The sequence below is a fragment of the Pteropus vampyrus genome, unplaced genomic scaffold (assembly GCF_000151845.1).
Source record: "Pteropus vampyrus isolate Shadow unplaced genomic scaffold, Pvam_2.0 Scaffold84, whole genome shotgun sequence".
In the NCBI taxonomy this organism is placed as follows: Eukaryota; Metazoa; Chordata; class Mammalia; order Chiroptera; family Pteropodidae; genus Pteropus; species Pteropus vampyrus.
In genome coordinates, this window is record NW_011888865.1 from 1,170,546 (window position 1) to 1,188,711 (window position 18,166).

The 18,166-nt window shown below is 33.2% G+C and overlaps 1 protein-coding gene across 1 annotated transcript in view; it reads right to left on the minus strand.

Annotated features, from left to right (window-relative positions):
• The window catches only part of DLG2 (discs large MAGUK scaffold protein 2), a 1,459,931-nt gene that overhangs the window by 1,132,277 nt on the left and 309,488 nt on the right, over nucleotides 1–18,166 (minus strand). The window contains exon 4 of the mRNA XM_023532491.1: nucleotides 4,267–4,362. Within this exon, the coding sequence (XP_023388259.1) occupies nucleotides 4,267–4,362 (96 nt within the window). The remainder of the gene's footprint in view (nucleotides 1–4,266; nucleotides 4,363–18,166) is intronic.

An 18,166-nucleotide genomic window follows, 5' to 3' on the forward strand; every position in this document is an offset into this window, starting at 1 on the left:
CCTTTAGCTTTAGATTAGGAAACTGAGGGGCACAGATAGGCCAAGTGATTTGCCCAGGAACACCCAGAGTAAAAAGACAGTAACCCAAATTCTCTGGCTTCAATTATGACTTGCCCCTACGTCATGCTCTCTTTCCAGTCTGATATGTTTCCTATTATGGTTTTCTCCACCTGGTTACCTCTCCATTCTCATTAGGAGACCTAACTTTCTGCCCCATCTATTGTGGTATTTCCATAGTATCCACTTAGTCTCTTTACCAACCAGTTCTCATTTGCACGATTAGCTAGAATCTGTTTTCTGCTTTAGAAATTAGATTTAAAATACCAAACAACTAAATCAAAATCTAAAATTTTTAAATCTTTTTAAGAGGCATTTGTATAGTTCACAAATAAAAATAGAGGTAATTTAATCTGTTCAAGGTCACGTAACTAATTAGTGGTAAAGCCAAGATACAAACTCTACTCTTTGACTGTGGATCTTTTGCTCTTTCCACCTATCGCTGTCCGACTTTTAATATCAAACTTGGTTCTCAATCAGTATATTTAACTCCCCTCATAATATTTCCCCTTAGCTGTTCCACTATTATCCCAAACTTAAGATACCATCATTGAATTCACCCTACTTATCTATTAGTTAACCTAAATATTTTTATTTTTGTTCTGATATCACCCAATTCTCAATCTACTTGTCACCAAATCCTGTCATTTCTTTGTTTCTTCTTCTCTCTATGATCTGATTAAAAGCCCTCATTGTTTCTCATGAGAACTCTGAAAGACCAAATCTCCCAACTCTACCTTTTGTTTATTAGGTTTATTTGAACACAGAACATACCTCTAAAAGATACTTCCAATGATTTTAAATTGTTCAAAGAAAATAATAGAAATAAAATAAAAATGAAAGAACCACATTAAACATAAAATATTTCTTCACCAATAAAGATCTAAAATTCTCAATGATGTCTTTATTTTCACTTTCTAAATTTCAATTTACCCACTAGATTTACATAATTTTATCAGTTCTGAGAAAGGCCTATAAATATTTTTGCAAATTGTATTGCTCTTTATAATTTCAGTGTTTTCCACATTACATGACAAGTGATAACACAATGATTCACTTAAACCCTGAAACCAGAGCAAGATGAAGTCATCAGTTGAAAACACTGCTTTGTAAGGAGCATACATCAGTTTGTCTATGTCTCAATGATGGGAAAAATATCTCCAGACATATTAAAATTAGGCTAAAAAACAAGCAGGGAAATTTTCCCTGCTGGACATAGATTAGGAATGCAATTGAAAGTTATTTCTGATTCTGATTTCTATAGATCAATGCCCTTGGGAAGACTTCTCCCACATGGCTTAACAGCTTCCAGAAGATAGCTCTGAATTAAGCTATAGTTAAAAGTGGGCAACTGAGCAAGAGTAGAGAGTAATACAGGACACTAACACATACTAACACATGTTTCTGAATGATGTAAGAAAATCAGCCCCCAGAGTTTTTTGTGCAGATCACTGAACAAATGGTAAAAACGAAACAAAAAAAGAAACCTAAAGAGTACATATTTTACAATATCTTCTCTCTTAATTGTCATATAAAGCCTCAGATCGTTTTCTGGGCCTTCCCTAAACTGATTGATTTAAAGCATGTGAAAGGAAAAATGGTGAGTAAACTCCCCAGAGGAAGCCCAGAGGTTTACTACTTATGGCAGTGGTCATCCAATTGTAGCGAATGTAAGAATCACTTGGAAGGCTTATTACAACACAGATGTCTAGGTCCCACCCCCAGCATGTCTCATTTAGTTGGTCTAGGGTGGAGCCCAGGAACTTACTTTTCTAACAAATCTCTAGAGGATGCTAATGCTGCTAATGCTGCCACTCTGGGAACCACACCTCAAGAACCACGGACTTACGAATTAGGTTGCTGAAATTTTCTCAAACTAATGTGGCTTAATGAAGCTGTTCCTATGTATTGTTCTCGAAATATATCACATAAGTCTAAATCTGTATGGGGCTCATGCCCTATTTCTACTGCTAGCTAACGTACTTTATTGTGTACAATTACTGTCATAGAATAATTAGACTTAAGATTTGGAAGAATCCTTCTGAATAATCTGACCTAATACCTTAATTCTGAAGATGAAGACATCAAAGTCCAGTGTTATATTTAATAGATCTATATAATCATGATTTCCAAATTGGAGTTTACTGTCAAGCCCTTAAAGAATGGTCTATGAACTAAAAAATTGAGATAACATGTTATATTCACACAATAATCATGACTATTCTTTTGTTTGGCATATAACCAAATTTGTCTTTAAATAATTAAGAAATATCACAAATGTATATTTTCATTCAACCAGAACTTATCTTGAACAGTGACAAGTAGAAATCACCAAGGTAAGAGCCTCACCTTGACCAAGTGGTTTCCAGGCAAAAGAATATTATAGACTCTTAGTTATGTAATATAGACATGGATTCAAGGAAACCATAATATCTATATGTAATTGAGTCTACCAATAAAATAAATGTAAGACTTGCAATTCATTTCAATAGAATGAAAATCTACTATTGGCCAGGTAGTACTGAACATGCACATATTCAGGATCTCATTAAAATCTCATAACTACCCTATAAGATAAAGAAACTGAAGTTTTTAGAGTTTAAATTGCATAGGCTAGCAATGTTTTCCCACGATAAAAACACAAAAGTTTCCTAAAATATTTATTTGCCAGCACTTATTTAATTTAGCTGCAAGAAAAGTTGGCACGTTTTTATCTTACTAAGGCCTGATGACTTCATTTTCAGGAAGAAACATAAAAATATTCTCTTCGACAGCCAGGAAGTCAAAATTTTTGTTTTCTAAGTATTATGAGTTCAGTATGGATGTCTACCCTCCCGCTGCCCTTTCAGAGAAAAACAATACCACTGCCAAATTGGATGACTTCCCTTCCTGGAAGCGCATCTAACATAATATAACAGCCTCAAAAATTAAAATAACACTTTCTATGTAAAACAAAAATATTTTTCAGCAGAGCAGATAATGGTCTTCTATAAAGATATTCTATAAACTATAAAGGTATTCTATAAACGTCAATTGTTAAATTTGGCTCTAAATTCCATGATTTCCTTGTAAAGAGAAGGAAAATTTATCATACAATATTTTTTGATATTTTTTCATATGATCTTTTTTATTTTAACTAAATTCCTCACAGTAATGATCAAAATTCATAATTGGCGTTGACTCAGAACTTTGTACAAATCCCAAGGCCAAGTCAACACTAGGAGACTCAATGAATTGGCAATGATAGAAAAATCAGTCCAACTTGTAAGTGGAACTGTTTTTTAATTGATATATATTTACCACTCATTGAATTTCAGTAGACATATCTCTGTATATTGAAAGCAATTTGAAGGCCTATGGAACCATAATGAAGGCTTTCTCTGCTTCCTAACAGATTTAGAAGAAAGACAAGAAGAAACATCATAGAAGGTATATTTCAAGACGCCTCAATAAATCCAATTCCTATGAAATAAACTCTCAAAAGAGTTTTATATGTGCTTTAAACACATATTCCATGTTCAAAAAAACAATTTGCAATTCATTTTCATTGACTTTATGAATAAAATAGATAATGGAACCCCGAGTTATATCATCTAGCTATAGCAAAGGAGGATCACCTTCTGACAACTGATCAGAAATAAATTAAATTTGAGGTTGCCAATTAGTAAAATACTTATAGTTGGAAATACGTATACTTTCCTTAGACACAAGCTCTTGGTTTCATCATTTAAAGCACTATAACTGACCTCTTTAACATTGCCCTGCAGGTCATTAATTTTGATTCTTTATCTTGATAAATATACAAGATTACAATAAAAAGAAAATCTATGACTGAAGTAGTTTTCAGATTGCTTTGGGGAAGCTATTGAAAAACAAACAAACAAATAGCACCTGAAAATCACTACAACAGCATAGTGCGAGAATTTTTCTGAAAGACCTGAACCAGATAAGAGAATAAAAGCGCAGAAGTTTATAAAATGGTTATGTGATCACAAGCAACTTAGGAATATACAACAAAACACAGAAAACAAAAATTTCAAAATGAAAACATACAAATAATCAAAATGATACATGGTCACGATCAGCTCAGTAGCAGGAGAACTCAGTATACTGACCAGACCAAAGCCAGAAATTAAATTACATCCCACAGAGAACAAGACACATCTTGCCCCTTAAACACAGAAGTAAAGAAAACACTCTAACACTTACACTGGTCTTCTTGTCCATTTCATTTTCAAAACACTGATGGTCTTTATTCTGTTCAATACATGAAGCGTTTTCCTTTGGCCCACTGCAACCTGCAACCTAAAAAAAAAATTAAAAATCAATACTTGTTTTCTGCAATGTGAATTAAATGTTTTTTAAACTTTTAACATTCACATTAAAATGTCTAAGACTTAAATAAATATTATCAGATACTGCCTATGTTAGTTTTAGATATGAATATACTATTTAACCCATTTTTATATTGCTCCCAAAGAGAAACATAAAATCAGACAGTTATTCAAAACCAAGTTTATAAATTTCAAAGCTTTTCACCAGGGAGTCTTGAACTTGGATTATTCAAACAAATTGATGATCTGGTAAAAGCTGAACATAGTTAATGGGAAGATAAAGATAGAAGGATTGATTGCATCTTATGTAAGTTCCCATGCTTGCAAGAATCTCCACTATACGGTACCTGTTGGAGCTCACAGAACAAGCAGAGGTACTGTGTGATTCTGTTCTGGAATATCTTTTCAAGGATCTTTGTATAACTATAGCTTTGGATGATAGAAATAATAGGTTTTCTACTGCCCATTGTAAAGATTTGTGTTTCCTAAATGGTTACTCTCCACTGCATGAATATCACTTGGCCATCTTTTCATTGCTCACTAGGAATTAGGGCTTGAGGAACTGGTTCAAGAAAATGCAGTCTGGCTACTGCTTTTGTTGCGAATAATAAAGTCATTTGTCTTTGTCCTAGGAGTCTTCTGACAGCATCCATGAAACTGTAGCAGGGTGAAATCTTAGCCCCTTCATAGTTCTTGACAGTTATTGTGACAAGGATAGAATGCTGACAAAGTCATGGTTTTTTAGATCCTTTAGCCTCAGCTATTCCAAACACTGTAACTAACTAAATCTATTGCACTGACTGATGGCACCTGGTATGTTATCTTCCCAGTATCTTTCTTCTATTCCACTGGCACTCAAGGTCCAAGACCAATTTCTATTCATATGGTAAAGACTCCACTAATTTTACAGTACTTCCTCAATACCCAAATCCCACCACATCTGCCGTAAAGACTTAGCATAAGTGGCTTTTCTTTCTGACATTCTAAGTTGTTACTATATTGATGATGTCCTATTGGTTGGCAAATCAGAAGCCTCAGCCAGCTTGAGTGGGTAATAAACTGACAGAATTGAGGGGCAATCTGGGCAAATTCCCTCTTAGCAGTCAAGGAAAAACTGCTGTCTTTTTAGTCTAAACCATCAAAAAGTAAGCCCAGCACCATATTGGATTCTAAATATAGAAGAGAGTGTGCTCTTACTTGGGCATTTTACTCAGTCTTTATTATCAGTTAATGCACAAAACAGCATTCTTAAAGTGAGGTGCAAATCAATAAGCTATGTTGGAAGCCCTTAGCAAGCTGTGGCACACTGCCTACCTTTGTAGCCCCACAACATAAATGATTTCTCTGAGCTACAAGTTTTTATGAGTGAGAGAGTGTGATTGGAGCTTCTAGCAAAGAGAGGCAGCCTCCATCCAAAATCCCCTAAAGCAAAGCCCCTGGCTCAATGGGGTCCTCAATTCATAGAGATTTCACTAAATATCCGGGCCCACTTCACTAATGGTTTTGCTAAACTGAAACCGATGATGTGGGTGCTGTTTGTTCTCAGTTCCAGCTATGCAGAACTGAAAATGAATGTGTTTCTTCCATTTAGGGGGCAGAAGTCAAGGTTGTTCTCACAGCTTTGGCCAATATGCTTCCTGAATCTTAATACCTTAACTTATTTCCCCACCATTACTCCTTCCACTGGTAACTAACTTCTCATCAATTTGGTTTTCATGGAAGTAGTAATTTTCTTCTATACTTCTATCCCTCAATCTTCAGTAAATGAATAAATAAATACCCTTGATTACTCTTTCTTCCAAATTAGCAATCTAACTCTGACCTTCTCCCTAAAAATCAATATTTTTGAAATACATAATAGTTTTAATAGTAATGATACAATAGAATCATTTAATGAAAGGTTACATAAAGCTAGGTGCTTTGAGGATAATGATAGATATTTTATATTCATTTATCTCATTTAGATTAAAACAGAAAACTGTGTAGTCAGCACTATCATCCGCATTTTATGGGTGAAAAAACAGAACCTAGTTCTGTCTCAATACAAAGTCTATGCACCTAACCACTACAGTAACTCCTGTATTACTACCTTACCACTCACTTATCCTTAAACCTTTCAAATGGTGGTCCCCAGACTAACAGCATTAGCATCACCTGCAGACTCACTGGAAAGACAAATTCTTGGGCCTCACTCCTGACCTACTGAATCTGAAACTGTTGTGGTAAGGACCTACAACCTGTGTTTCTTATGTGATTTTGACACATCCTAATTTGAAAACCACTGATCTAGATGTCAAAGTGTCAAATGATTTCAGGTGCTTAAAATAAGTAAAGTGAACTAGGTGTAAAAAAAACGTTTAATTAGAAAGAGATGGATAGTCCTTGGCAAAATGGAGAGCTCCTGCCCCGTCTAATAGGTGCAGTCTCTAGTCATTTCTAGCATTTTCGTTAGCAATGAGGAAACCCAGACCCAGAGTCGCCACATATTTAGAATTTTCAAGAGAACTTTGAAGTCTGAACTTTTATGTGAAATAACTTGATTTTTAAATGTTGATAAAAAGTTTATTTATTTATTTTTTAAATACCATATGAGCTAACACAAATGAATCAAATGAAATATAAACTTAGGCTGGAGTCTACATAAGGGCAGCCAGTTTACAACTCACTTATATCCGTGAATGCTGCCATTTCTTCCCCAAATCCTGCACTCTTAAACTCACCAAGGCCCTCCTAGTCTTCATTGTCTTCCACTTTCTCTGACTTTCTACAGTCATTGTCTTTCACTTTTTCTGGCATTTAATACCATTAACTACTTCCTCCTTCTAGAAACTGTTATCTCTATATTCAGAAACACATCTCCCTCCTAATTGACACCCTATCTCTAGAATGATTGATTGCTCCTTCTCTTTCATTTCCTTTTCCTCTTTTTAGCACCTGAGCTCAACTATTACTCCAAAATTCCTTTCTTCTATCTGTTCTCTAAATCCTCACTCCCAGGTGACTCATATCTAGATAATCTTTTCTCCATTATCTAGTCTCACATTTTCAATTGCCTCTTATATTTCCTCTAAAAATCACATTGATATCTCATGTCTATTCAATCTAAATTGATTCATTTTCTCTACAGAACACACTTCTACTCCGTGGTACTCTATTTCTGCCACTACCCAATTTTTTAAGAACTACACACATGGCCCCTCCTCCACTAAGCCTGTGCTAATCCTTTCCCTTTCTCCAACTAGACGGGACATTTCATCTTATGATGCTCTCAGGATGTATATTTCTCCTTTACATTCCTAATAATGTAATGATCTATGTCAAGAACAATTTAAAATATAAACAAAAGAAAAAATGAACTTAGCATTATTTATGCTTGTCTCACTCAAGCAGATTTTAAGCTCTTTGAAGGCAATGAGTGTATTACTACCTTCATATCATTCATATGCCTGAACATATATCAGAAAACTTTTCTATTTTAAAGAATCTTATAGTAAATGTTTTTTTCATTTGTAAACTCTTCTGTAAGATAAATAAGTACTTGTTTTGAAGCTTTATTAGTTTTTGTTTGTTTTACTTGTTTGTTCATTTATTTATACTATTTTGCTCAAACCTGGAATTTTTTTATTTGAAAATGAATGTTAGTACTGATGAAAATCATGCACAAAATTTGTGTCAAGAACTAAAAGCCTTATGAACTCCAAAAAGTTATGTCAAACAAGCTCTGTGATTACAGGCCAGTGGAAAGCACTGCTCCTTCCCATCCTCTTTGAATGTGAACGGCACAGATTAGCCTGAGGTATAACCCAGTTGAGCTCTAGAGTAGTGCAATCCTATTAATATTTTCTGACCTTTATATTTATAAAGCACCTAGTTTTACTTCACTTTGTAATACCCTCTTCAGACATAAGAAACATTTCAAACTAAAGAAGTGTGAGGTTGAATACTCTTTTATGTCATAGGAAACAACATGCTGCTGCTTTATAGATTTTAGCGCAGTATTACAAACAACTGATGAATTTGAGCCATTTTCTTCTGCTAGAGAATAGTAAACTCCATTATTATATATATTCTGAAGATAAAGGTCCTAGGATTCCTTTAAAAGCTGAAGAGAGAAACAAACTAGGCTCTACCTAAGAAATCAAGAGAAGAGAGTAGCAATTTTCAAGAAAGGTCCTCAGCCTGTTTATTGATTTAACAAATATCTATCAAATTCTATTACATGAAAGACATTGAAGTAGATGTTGTGGGGAAAGTACAAACAAGATGTGGTCTGTAATTAACAGCAACAACAAATTTAATGTAAAAAAAAATAAGATACATATAAAAGTCTCTCTAAAATCAGGTAGAAGGCTATGAGTGTCAAAAAGTACAGATAAAATGCTCTGGAAATTCAAAAGAGGTTCAGTTCAATAAACATTTAAATAATGCTTACTCTGCCACAACTTTAAGGAACTTAGAGTGTAATAGGTGAGACAATTATATCAACTGATGATTTCGGTCAAGTATGAAGAAACATACAAAAAAAAAATGCCATGGAAAACAAGTCAAGGCATTTGCAGAGCAATATGACAATACATTAGAATGAGGTAGTTGGAGAACTGCATTTATCTAGTGTTGCTCAACCATAAGGCAAACAGTTTTAAAAAGTAAAATAGAAAAGGTAATAAGCAGAAGCCAATTTAGGAGAGTCTTAGACATTAAGCCAAATAATTTTGATATCTCATGGGAAATAGGAAACAAATAAAGGGTTGAGGGGAGACATAATCATAAATTAGCAGAGGAATCAAAAGGGAGAAATATTTAAAAAGTTAAGGTCACACAAACATATTAACCTTATTTATTTACTGTTTTATATTATTTCTTTAATTAATAAGAATCTAGTAGAAAATAATTGAGTTTAGATGAAATCTTGTGTTTCACCCACTTGCACTCACTAGTTTTAGCATTTATTGATCATTCTTTTTTGTTAATTATTACTATGGGGGTTGCCAGTAGTGGTTTTCTAATTTGTTTGTTAGTTGGCATTCTTCTGTATGGAAGAAGAAGAAATTTCTCTTCTTCTTCGTTTGTTTATTCTTTATTTCACATATTTTTTCCTAAGTTTTAATTTTATAGTATGGGTAATGATCTGTGATGATATTTATTTATTTTGCTGTTCAAATTGTCCCAAATTTGGCCATTAGGATTCTCTTCAAGTTGACCCATGTCCTTTTGAAATGCCTCCATTAAAGTTTGAGCACTTTCTTACTTGCTGGCAAAGGGAGATGTTTTAGGCGCATCTTGTACTTTCTTTCTTTGCCCCAGCCTTGCTAACTATAAAAAAAAAAAGATATATTCAGAGAATTACACCCCTCCTATTCCTTTTATTCCAACATAATCATCCTCTGTAAATAACCAATATCATGAATGTCTGACTTACCTTATTCTGATTCTCATGCAAATAAATACATATGTGTGCTTTTATTTCTCCTTTCTTACATGAAAGATAGAATATTATAGGTACTCTTTGGCACTTTGCTTTTTTCACCTTAACAATGTATTCTGGAAGTAACACTATATTAGTTCATAGAAATCTTTCTTGTTTTTTTATACACCAGACTTAGTAATTAACCAGACTTTTTAAAGGTTTACAATGACAAAGACTTCTGCTTCCAGCTTTAATAGAGTACCTGGTACTAGATAAGATGAACTATCATAAACTGGATAAAAAATATATGAAGCAATATTTCAGATTCTGGACAACAGGCAATGCAGAACTGTGATTCCCTGAGAAAACAGAAACATATAAGGTGAGCCACACAATTTCTCTGACTTTCTGCTGGGAGTTACTTCCTGCACTGAGGAAGCCAGTAGAGGCCAAATAAATAATCGTGGACTCTCTAAGCTAAAAATGTTTAAGATCAGAACTCAGAACTGCTAAAGGAGCTGAAATTTGCAGAGATGGGTACCAAGAGGAGAAATCTCACAAAAATTGCTCTGGAAACTTGCATAAAGTTTCCCTTAAATCTTTGGCTTAATAAAATACTTCTCAAACAGGAGAAAAAGTCTTCAAACCCTGGCATGAAATAACTCCTACGGACTTGTAAGCTGAATAAAGACTCCAGAGTTTGCACAGTGCTTAGAGAGATGACATCTGACCAGCCAGAAAGGAGAGAAAATACTCAACACTCTAGGAATTCAAATTGAGGAACTGGAAAAGCCATGCCTTAGGAATAGAGCTACTCTAGACCTGCTATAGCAAAGCTTTAAAAACAAATCTTGAAAGTATTATATTCATCTGTCAGTAAATTAACAGTATTGAACAAAAATTAATAGTATTTAAAGGACAACAAAATACAAACTCGCAAAATCCATAGTACTCAGTATGCAATCAAAATATACTAGTTATGCAAAGAAGCAGAAAAATGTGACCTATAACCAAGGGGGGGGAAAGTCAAATCAACACAGATCCAAATATGTAAAAAATATTAGAATTAACTAAGAAAATTTTTAAAATAGTTATTATATGTTTAAGAATTTCAAAGAAAAGCTGAACACCCTTTAAAAGAGTGAACAGATGGGAGAATATTGATAGAGAAAGAAAAGTATAAAAAAAAAAACAAATTCGAGACCTAAAATTTTAATATTGTGTGTGTGTGCGTGCGTGTGTGTGTGTCTATGTGTGTCTATGGGCTTAACAAGCCCATTGGATAATATCAGTAAATTGAGGATGAGGCAATAAAAATGATCCATAGAGAGAAATTAAAGCATGGACATTTTAAAAACCCTACAGAAAAATAATTCATGGTCTAATACATATGTAACTGAAGTTTCGAAAGAAGAGTAAAGAAAGATTGGTGTAGAAAATATTTAAAGAAATAGTGACTAAAATATTTTTAAACATGTTAAAAAATATAAACACGGAGATTCAAAAATCTCAACAAATCCCACAAAGTATAAACACAATGAAGGCACATCATAGTCAAATTAATAAAAATCAAAGATGAACAAAAAATTTTAAATCAGTCAGTAAAACAGATGTAATATATACTGGAGAACAATAATAAAAATGATTGATGACTTCATATTAGGAACAAGGTAATCCAGAATACAATGGAGAGATATCTTTAAAGTATTGAAAGGAAAAGAAAAAATCCTTCCCATTTTTGCTCTTCTAGATCCAGCCAAAATATTCTTTAAAAAATGGAAGCATAATAAAGATGTTTCCCCATAAGAAAATTCGAGTGTTCATCACCAATATAACTTAATACAAGACATATAAAAGGAAGTTCTTAGAGCTGAAAAAGATGATAGAAAATAGATCTTCAGATCTACACTAGGAAATGAAGAGTACAAGAAATAATATGTAGATAATTTTTGCTTCATGTCTTAATATCTTCAAATTTTTTACAAACAAAGTAATAAAAATGTATATTGGGATTTATAGTATGTATAGAAGTAAAATGTATGACAATGATGGCACAAAGAATAGGCAGAGATAAACAGAAGTATACTGTTGTAATGTTCTTACATGTGAAGTGGCAAAATACTAAGTAATCTGTGCGAAAAATTAAGGATGTATATTGTAATACTTAGGGCAACCACTAAAACATAAAGCTAATAGTGGAGATAAAATGGAATTCTAATATTCAGTTCATCTAAAAGAAGTCAAGAAAGAAAAAAATATCATCATCATCATTAACAATAACAAGGATGGGACATATAGAAAACTAAGTTAGCCTTATAACAGAATTCAAATCTTATTCCACCAGTGATTAGAATAAAGGAAAATAGAGAGAACCATGGGATGATCGAAAAAAAAAAATGTTAATGAATGAGAACTAATCTGAACTTAAAACCTAAGAATTATTTCCTCATTCAAATTTGTGAATTTATCAATTCAACTAATATATATTGACCACCTACTCTTTGCCAAACATAAGAGGATCACTGTTTAATAAAACAGGGCCACTGTCCTTAAGTGGAAGACTGCCTACTTGAGAAGACAAGACATTGAAAAACTGGCTACAGAACTCAAATAAAAGCTGTGAATAACTCTGCTGAGAGAAGAGAACAAGTGTCAAGAGAAAAACAAAATGCTTATTAACGTACACTCAGGTGTTTAATGAAATACCCAAATTACACTCTTTACCTACCAAGCCTACAAAAAAAAACAAAAACACGTAATTCAAAGCAGTTTTAGCAAAGGTTTGAGGAAGATGTACAAGTCTTCAAAGCAGGATTAAATATAAATTGGTACAAAAATTCTGGAAAGTAACTAGGAAATATCTATCAAAGGCTTTGAAAATAGAGTCATCCATTGACCAAGTAACTTTACTTATATAGTAAAATAACCTACATGTCCTAAAATAAGGGAAAGACAATACTTTTGATTTTGTTTTCTGTCAAGATGACCTAATTTATATTTACATCACACTCCTTCTGTTCCAGCAATGATAGTTACTATATGAAGGGAGAAAAACAAAAGGTAGAGCTGAGATCTGAAACAATATAAAACCTCTGTGAACCAGAAATGAAATAAACATGAGGTAATCTACAAAGATTACCTCATTGCCAATAATTGAATCAACCTGAATGCTGGCTCCACAATGGATATGAAGAAATAAAACAGTGTTATAAAATCTGATTATGGACTGAAAGGAAGCCCAACAGGTAATGGGGGCAACCTCAAAATTCATACAGGAATTATTTTTCATGAATTAATACTGCTAAAAATAAATTAATAAACAAATAAATAAATGAGGGAGAAAATAAAGCTCTGCCTTATAGGAAAATGTCAGTAAGTGTTGAAGAAATGAAGAAAATAGAAAATCACTAACTGGCAACTTTCTCAGTAATAATTAGAAAATCATTAACTGGTAATATCCTTGGCAATAATTGTTTCAAGTAAGAATGATTAAAGAATGCTAAAATTAGTGAATAGAAGTGGGTGAAATACAGGATATTTACCTAAATTCAAAGTATCTCTTACAAAATTCTGACATATGGAAACACTGGAAAAACTCAAATAAAAAACTATTTTACAAAATAAGTATCTTCTGATAGAAAAAAGTTTTAAAGAACTGACTAAGGTAAATAAATAAAGTATACACTCAGACATATGGCAGTAAAATTGACAATCATCAGAGATAAAGAGAAAATCTTAAGACTACGAGAAAAAAAAAGACTGATTAACTATAGTAAAATAATTAAAATAAGCAGATTCTCCTCAGCAATAATAGAGACCAAAAGACAACAGAACATATGTTCACAGTGTCAAGAGAAAATAACTGCTAACCTAAAAGTTTATACCTGGCTAAATTATAAACTTGCAAAAGTAAGAGTACAGGCATACAAATATTAAGATAATTTAACAATCAAGACCATTACAAAAATAATTAAAGAAGGTACAGCAAGAAGAGTGAACTGAGAGGAACAAGTAAGTATATGGATCAATGATGAACACACAAATTAATAAAATATATTGTAAATTTAATCAGCCATTGATTTTAAATAAAAATTACGTTTTATGTTCAAATGAAGGTAACAAGTTGGGAGATTGGAGTGTTCAGTAAGTTAAAGTACACTAGGATCCTTGAATATTTGAGAGCATGATACTTAATTTTAAATTTCTTAGAGTAATTTGTAGGTTATTATGTATGTCAAAAAGATAACCAATAAAGGAATAGAAATCAGAGGTTTCAAAACCAGCAGAGGAAAAATTAAAATGCAAATATAGAAATATTTTCAGTACAATAGGAGATAGAAATGGATGGATAAGATAGAAAGAAAAAAGATGGTCAATAAACAAAAAAATGATAGAATAAGTCTAAATATTTTCAAACCCACAAGAAATACAAATGAACTAAACTTACCTATTTAAAATAAATATCAGAATAGACAAAATAAAAGTTGATAATGATGGTAAATATTTATTGACTGCTTACTCTCCAGATGCTTTATAAAGATTAACATTGAATCATCATAGTAGTCTATGAAGTCCATACTATTACTGCATCCATTAAATAGATAAGGAAATTGAGGCTTAGAGAAGCTAAATAAATTGCCTAAGAACACATAGCTAGTAGGAGGTGAAACTGTGTTTTCCACCCACATAGTTTCACTCTGTAGTCCATATAGTTAGCCATTGTTCTATTCTGCAATGACTCAATATAGATATGTGATCAAATGTAATGTGTCTATTAAAGATTATACTATAGAAGAATCTTTATGGATATAAAAATGCCAGCAGAATTATTTTAAATTAAAAAAGTATGTGACAAACCATATCGATATCTAAAGTTTGTTAAAAATAAAATAAACACACATACACAAATACTGAGGGAAAAAAAAATCCACCAAAATAAAGTTTTGATTACTTCTAGACATTGTGATAGTAGGCGACATTTATTTTCTTCTTTATATATTTATTTATTTCCCATAATGAATAACAGGGAATGTTACTTTTATTAAACCTTTCTTTAATGAGCCTTGTACAATGCCTGGCACAAAGGACATGCTTCATTACTTTGGAAAAGTAATGAAGGAAAAGAAGCAGAACCACAAAGTCCTTTCATTAACTAGAGATTAGTACAAGCTACTGAACTGGGGATGTTGTGTTACTAGACTGTTAACACTCAGATCCTAAAGACAGATAAATTTCATACCCCGGGGCCACAGACTGGTAGGACCGGTATCCATCTGTGGTCTGGTAGGAACATGGCAACACAGCAGGGGAGCAGAGGGTGAGCGAGTGAAGCTTCATCTGTATTTGCAGCCACTCCCCAGCGCTGGCATCAATGCCTCAGCTCCACCTCAGATCATCAGACATTAGATTCTACAGAAGCACCAGTCCCTGGCACCAAAAAGGTTGGGGACCGCTATTCTAAATGATATAGCACTGCATGAGAAGGAGCTGAAATCCTTACTAGCTGCCTTCTTATGTTATTTTCAGGATCTGACTTTTGAATCTAATCTAAACCGTAGCTTCAGAAGAAGCTTGAAAATAAAGGCCTTAGCTGTAGAAATGTAGTTAAATATCAGCACTAAATGGAACACAGAGCCCAGGAATGTCAGAGCTACAAATACATTCATGGAGATCGCCACCTAGAGACTAACTCCCTCATTTTTACACATCAGAGAAAAAGGCTCACAGAAGCAAAAGAACTTGTTCAATTTTACATAAAGTTTCAAGCAGAACCTAGTCTGGAATTCAAATTTCCCATCCCAGATTTTTTTTAAAAATGAGGTTTATTTAGGTTGAATTACTTGCCCCAAATTACTCAGCTACCAAAAGGCAGGGTCAGGATTCTAATTTGGTTCAATCAGATTTAAAATCCATCTTCTTTCTGAATTGTGATCAAATAGGCAATTCTTCAATTATTCAATGAAACATAATTTGATTGATAAATATAATATTTACTCAATAATTTTCAGTCATCCAATACTTCCATTTTACTAGCACTAAAGGAGAAATAATTTTCTTCTTTGATGCTTGTTTTTCTTGTTACTTGAAAAAATATATATTTTTTAACTATGATTTGAACATTATTTCTTAAGAATTTTCCTTGTTTTCTTTTTGTTATTGTTTAATTTTCTGTGACTTACTCTCTGAAAGACCCAATACTTTTTAAAAGCAGGTGTTGTGTCACATAATTGCAGTTCTCCTTTTAAGATTCAATTTTGCTTCCATCCCCTTGTCATTTTTTTCCTATCAATACTGCACACAAATGCATAGCAATAGTAGCACTCATAACTTGGCACTAGCTCTTTGCCTATATGTCTAATATTTTCCTGCCTCCCTGTTGCCCCTGATTAAACATATTTTTATATTTGGAATGTACTTGTAGCACAGCCCCTTCCTACATGAAAGGACAATTTTGTTGCGGGATGACTGTTTTTCAGTAGATAGAACGAATTCTAAATCTCCTCGCTATTAGCTTGATGTTTTTAGCCAGGTCTGGTCCTAGATGAAAGATCTTAATTGAATGTAACAGAGGTCAGCTTTCCTCGGAGGCTTCTAGAAAAGGCCTTTTCCCACTGTCAGTTCTATATGTTGCGAGCATCTAGGGAGAGACTTCATACCATTCTACTCCTATATTTTCATATTTGTCTCACCTTTGTGATGTGGAGATGTGTATGGTAATAAAGTATGCATTCATTTAAGGAATGAGACAAAATAGATCTTATTTTTCAAATGCATTTTGTTAGTGAGTAAGATGTGAAGAAATTAATTTTTGTTTATAATGTCCTAGTACGCATCGTGGGACCCATCTGAGGTGACCAGGGAGATTGCTCTACTGGGCCCCCCAGGACACCAACTATACAAGGTCACTCTACTAAGACCAAGAAACCTAGCAGCCCTACCTAATACATAAAAACAAACACAGGGACACAGCCAAAATGGGAAGACAAAAAAAAAAAAACATATCCTAAATGAAAGAACAGAACAAAGCTCCAAAAAGAGAACTAAACAAAATAGAGACAAGCAATCTACCAGATGCAGAATTCAAAACACTGGCTATAAGGATTCTCAATGAACTTAGGGAAAGAGTAAATGAATTCAGTGAGAACTTAAAGAGACAGAAAATATAAAAATGGAGATTTAAAAAAAAAAACATAAAAAAGAAGCAATCAGAAATGAAGAATACAATAACTGAAATGAAGAATCAACAATAGATTAGATGAAATAGAAGGTCAAATCAGCAATTTAGAAGATAATGTAGCAGAAAACCCTCAATCAGAACAGCAACAAGAAAAAAGAATCCAAAAAGGTGAATATAGTTCAAGAGGCCTCTGGGACAACATCAAGCACACCAACATTAGCATCATAGAGGTACCAGAAGGCAAAGAGAGAAAGCAAGAAATTAAAAACCTATTTCAAGAAGTAATGATGGAAAACTTCCCTAACCTGGTGAAGGAAATAGACATACAACCCCAGGAAGCACAGAGATGAACCTGAATAGGCCCACACTAAGAGACATCATAAGCAAAATGCCAAAGGTTTAGGACAAAGAGAATCTTAAAAGTAAGAAGAGAAAAGTAGTTAGTTACCTACAAGGGAGCTCTCATAAGACTGTCAGCTGATTTCTCAACAGAAACTTTGCAGGCCAGAAGAGATTGGCAAGAAATATTCAAAATGATGAAAAGCAAGGACCTACAACAAAGATTACTCTACCCAGCAAAGCCATCATTTAGAATTGAAGGACAGATAAAGAGCTTGCCAAACAAGAAAAAGCTAAAGGAGTTCATCAATACCAAGCCATTATTATAGGAAATGTTGGAGGGACTTCTTTAAGAAGAAGAAAAAATATCAAAAGTATGATAATAAAATGGCAATAACTATATATTTATTAACAATTACTTTGCATATAAATGAATTAAGTGTTCCAATCAAAAGATAGGGTGGCTGAATGGATAAGAAAACAAAATCTTTACATATGCTGCTTACAAGAGACCCACTTCAGATTGAAAGACACATACATACTGAAAGTGAAGCAATGGAAAAAGATGTTTCATGAAAAAAGAAACAAAAAAATTGGGGTAGCAATACTTATACCTGACAAAACAGACTTTAAAACAAAGACTATAACAAGAAACCAAGAAGGACACAGTAATCCCACTTCTGGGTATTTAACCAAACAAACCACAAACACTTCTTCAAAGAGATATGTGAATCCATATGATGTTCATTGCAGCATTATCTACAATAGTCAAGATATGAAGGCAACCTTGATGTTCATCAATGGATGAATGGATAAAGAAGAGGTGATACATATATACAATGGAATATTACT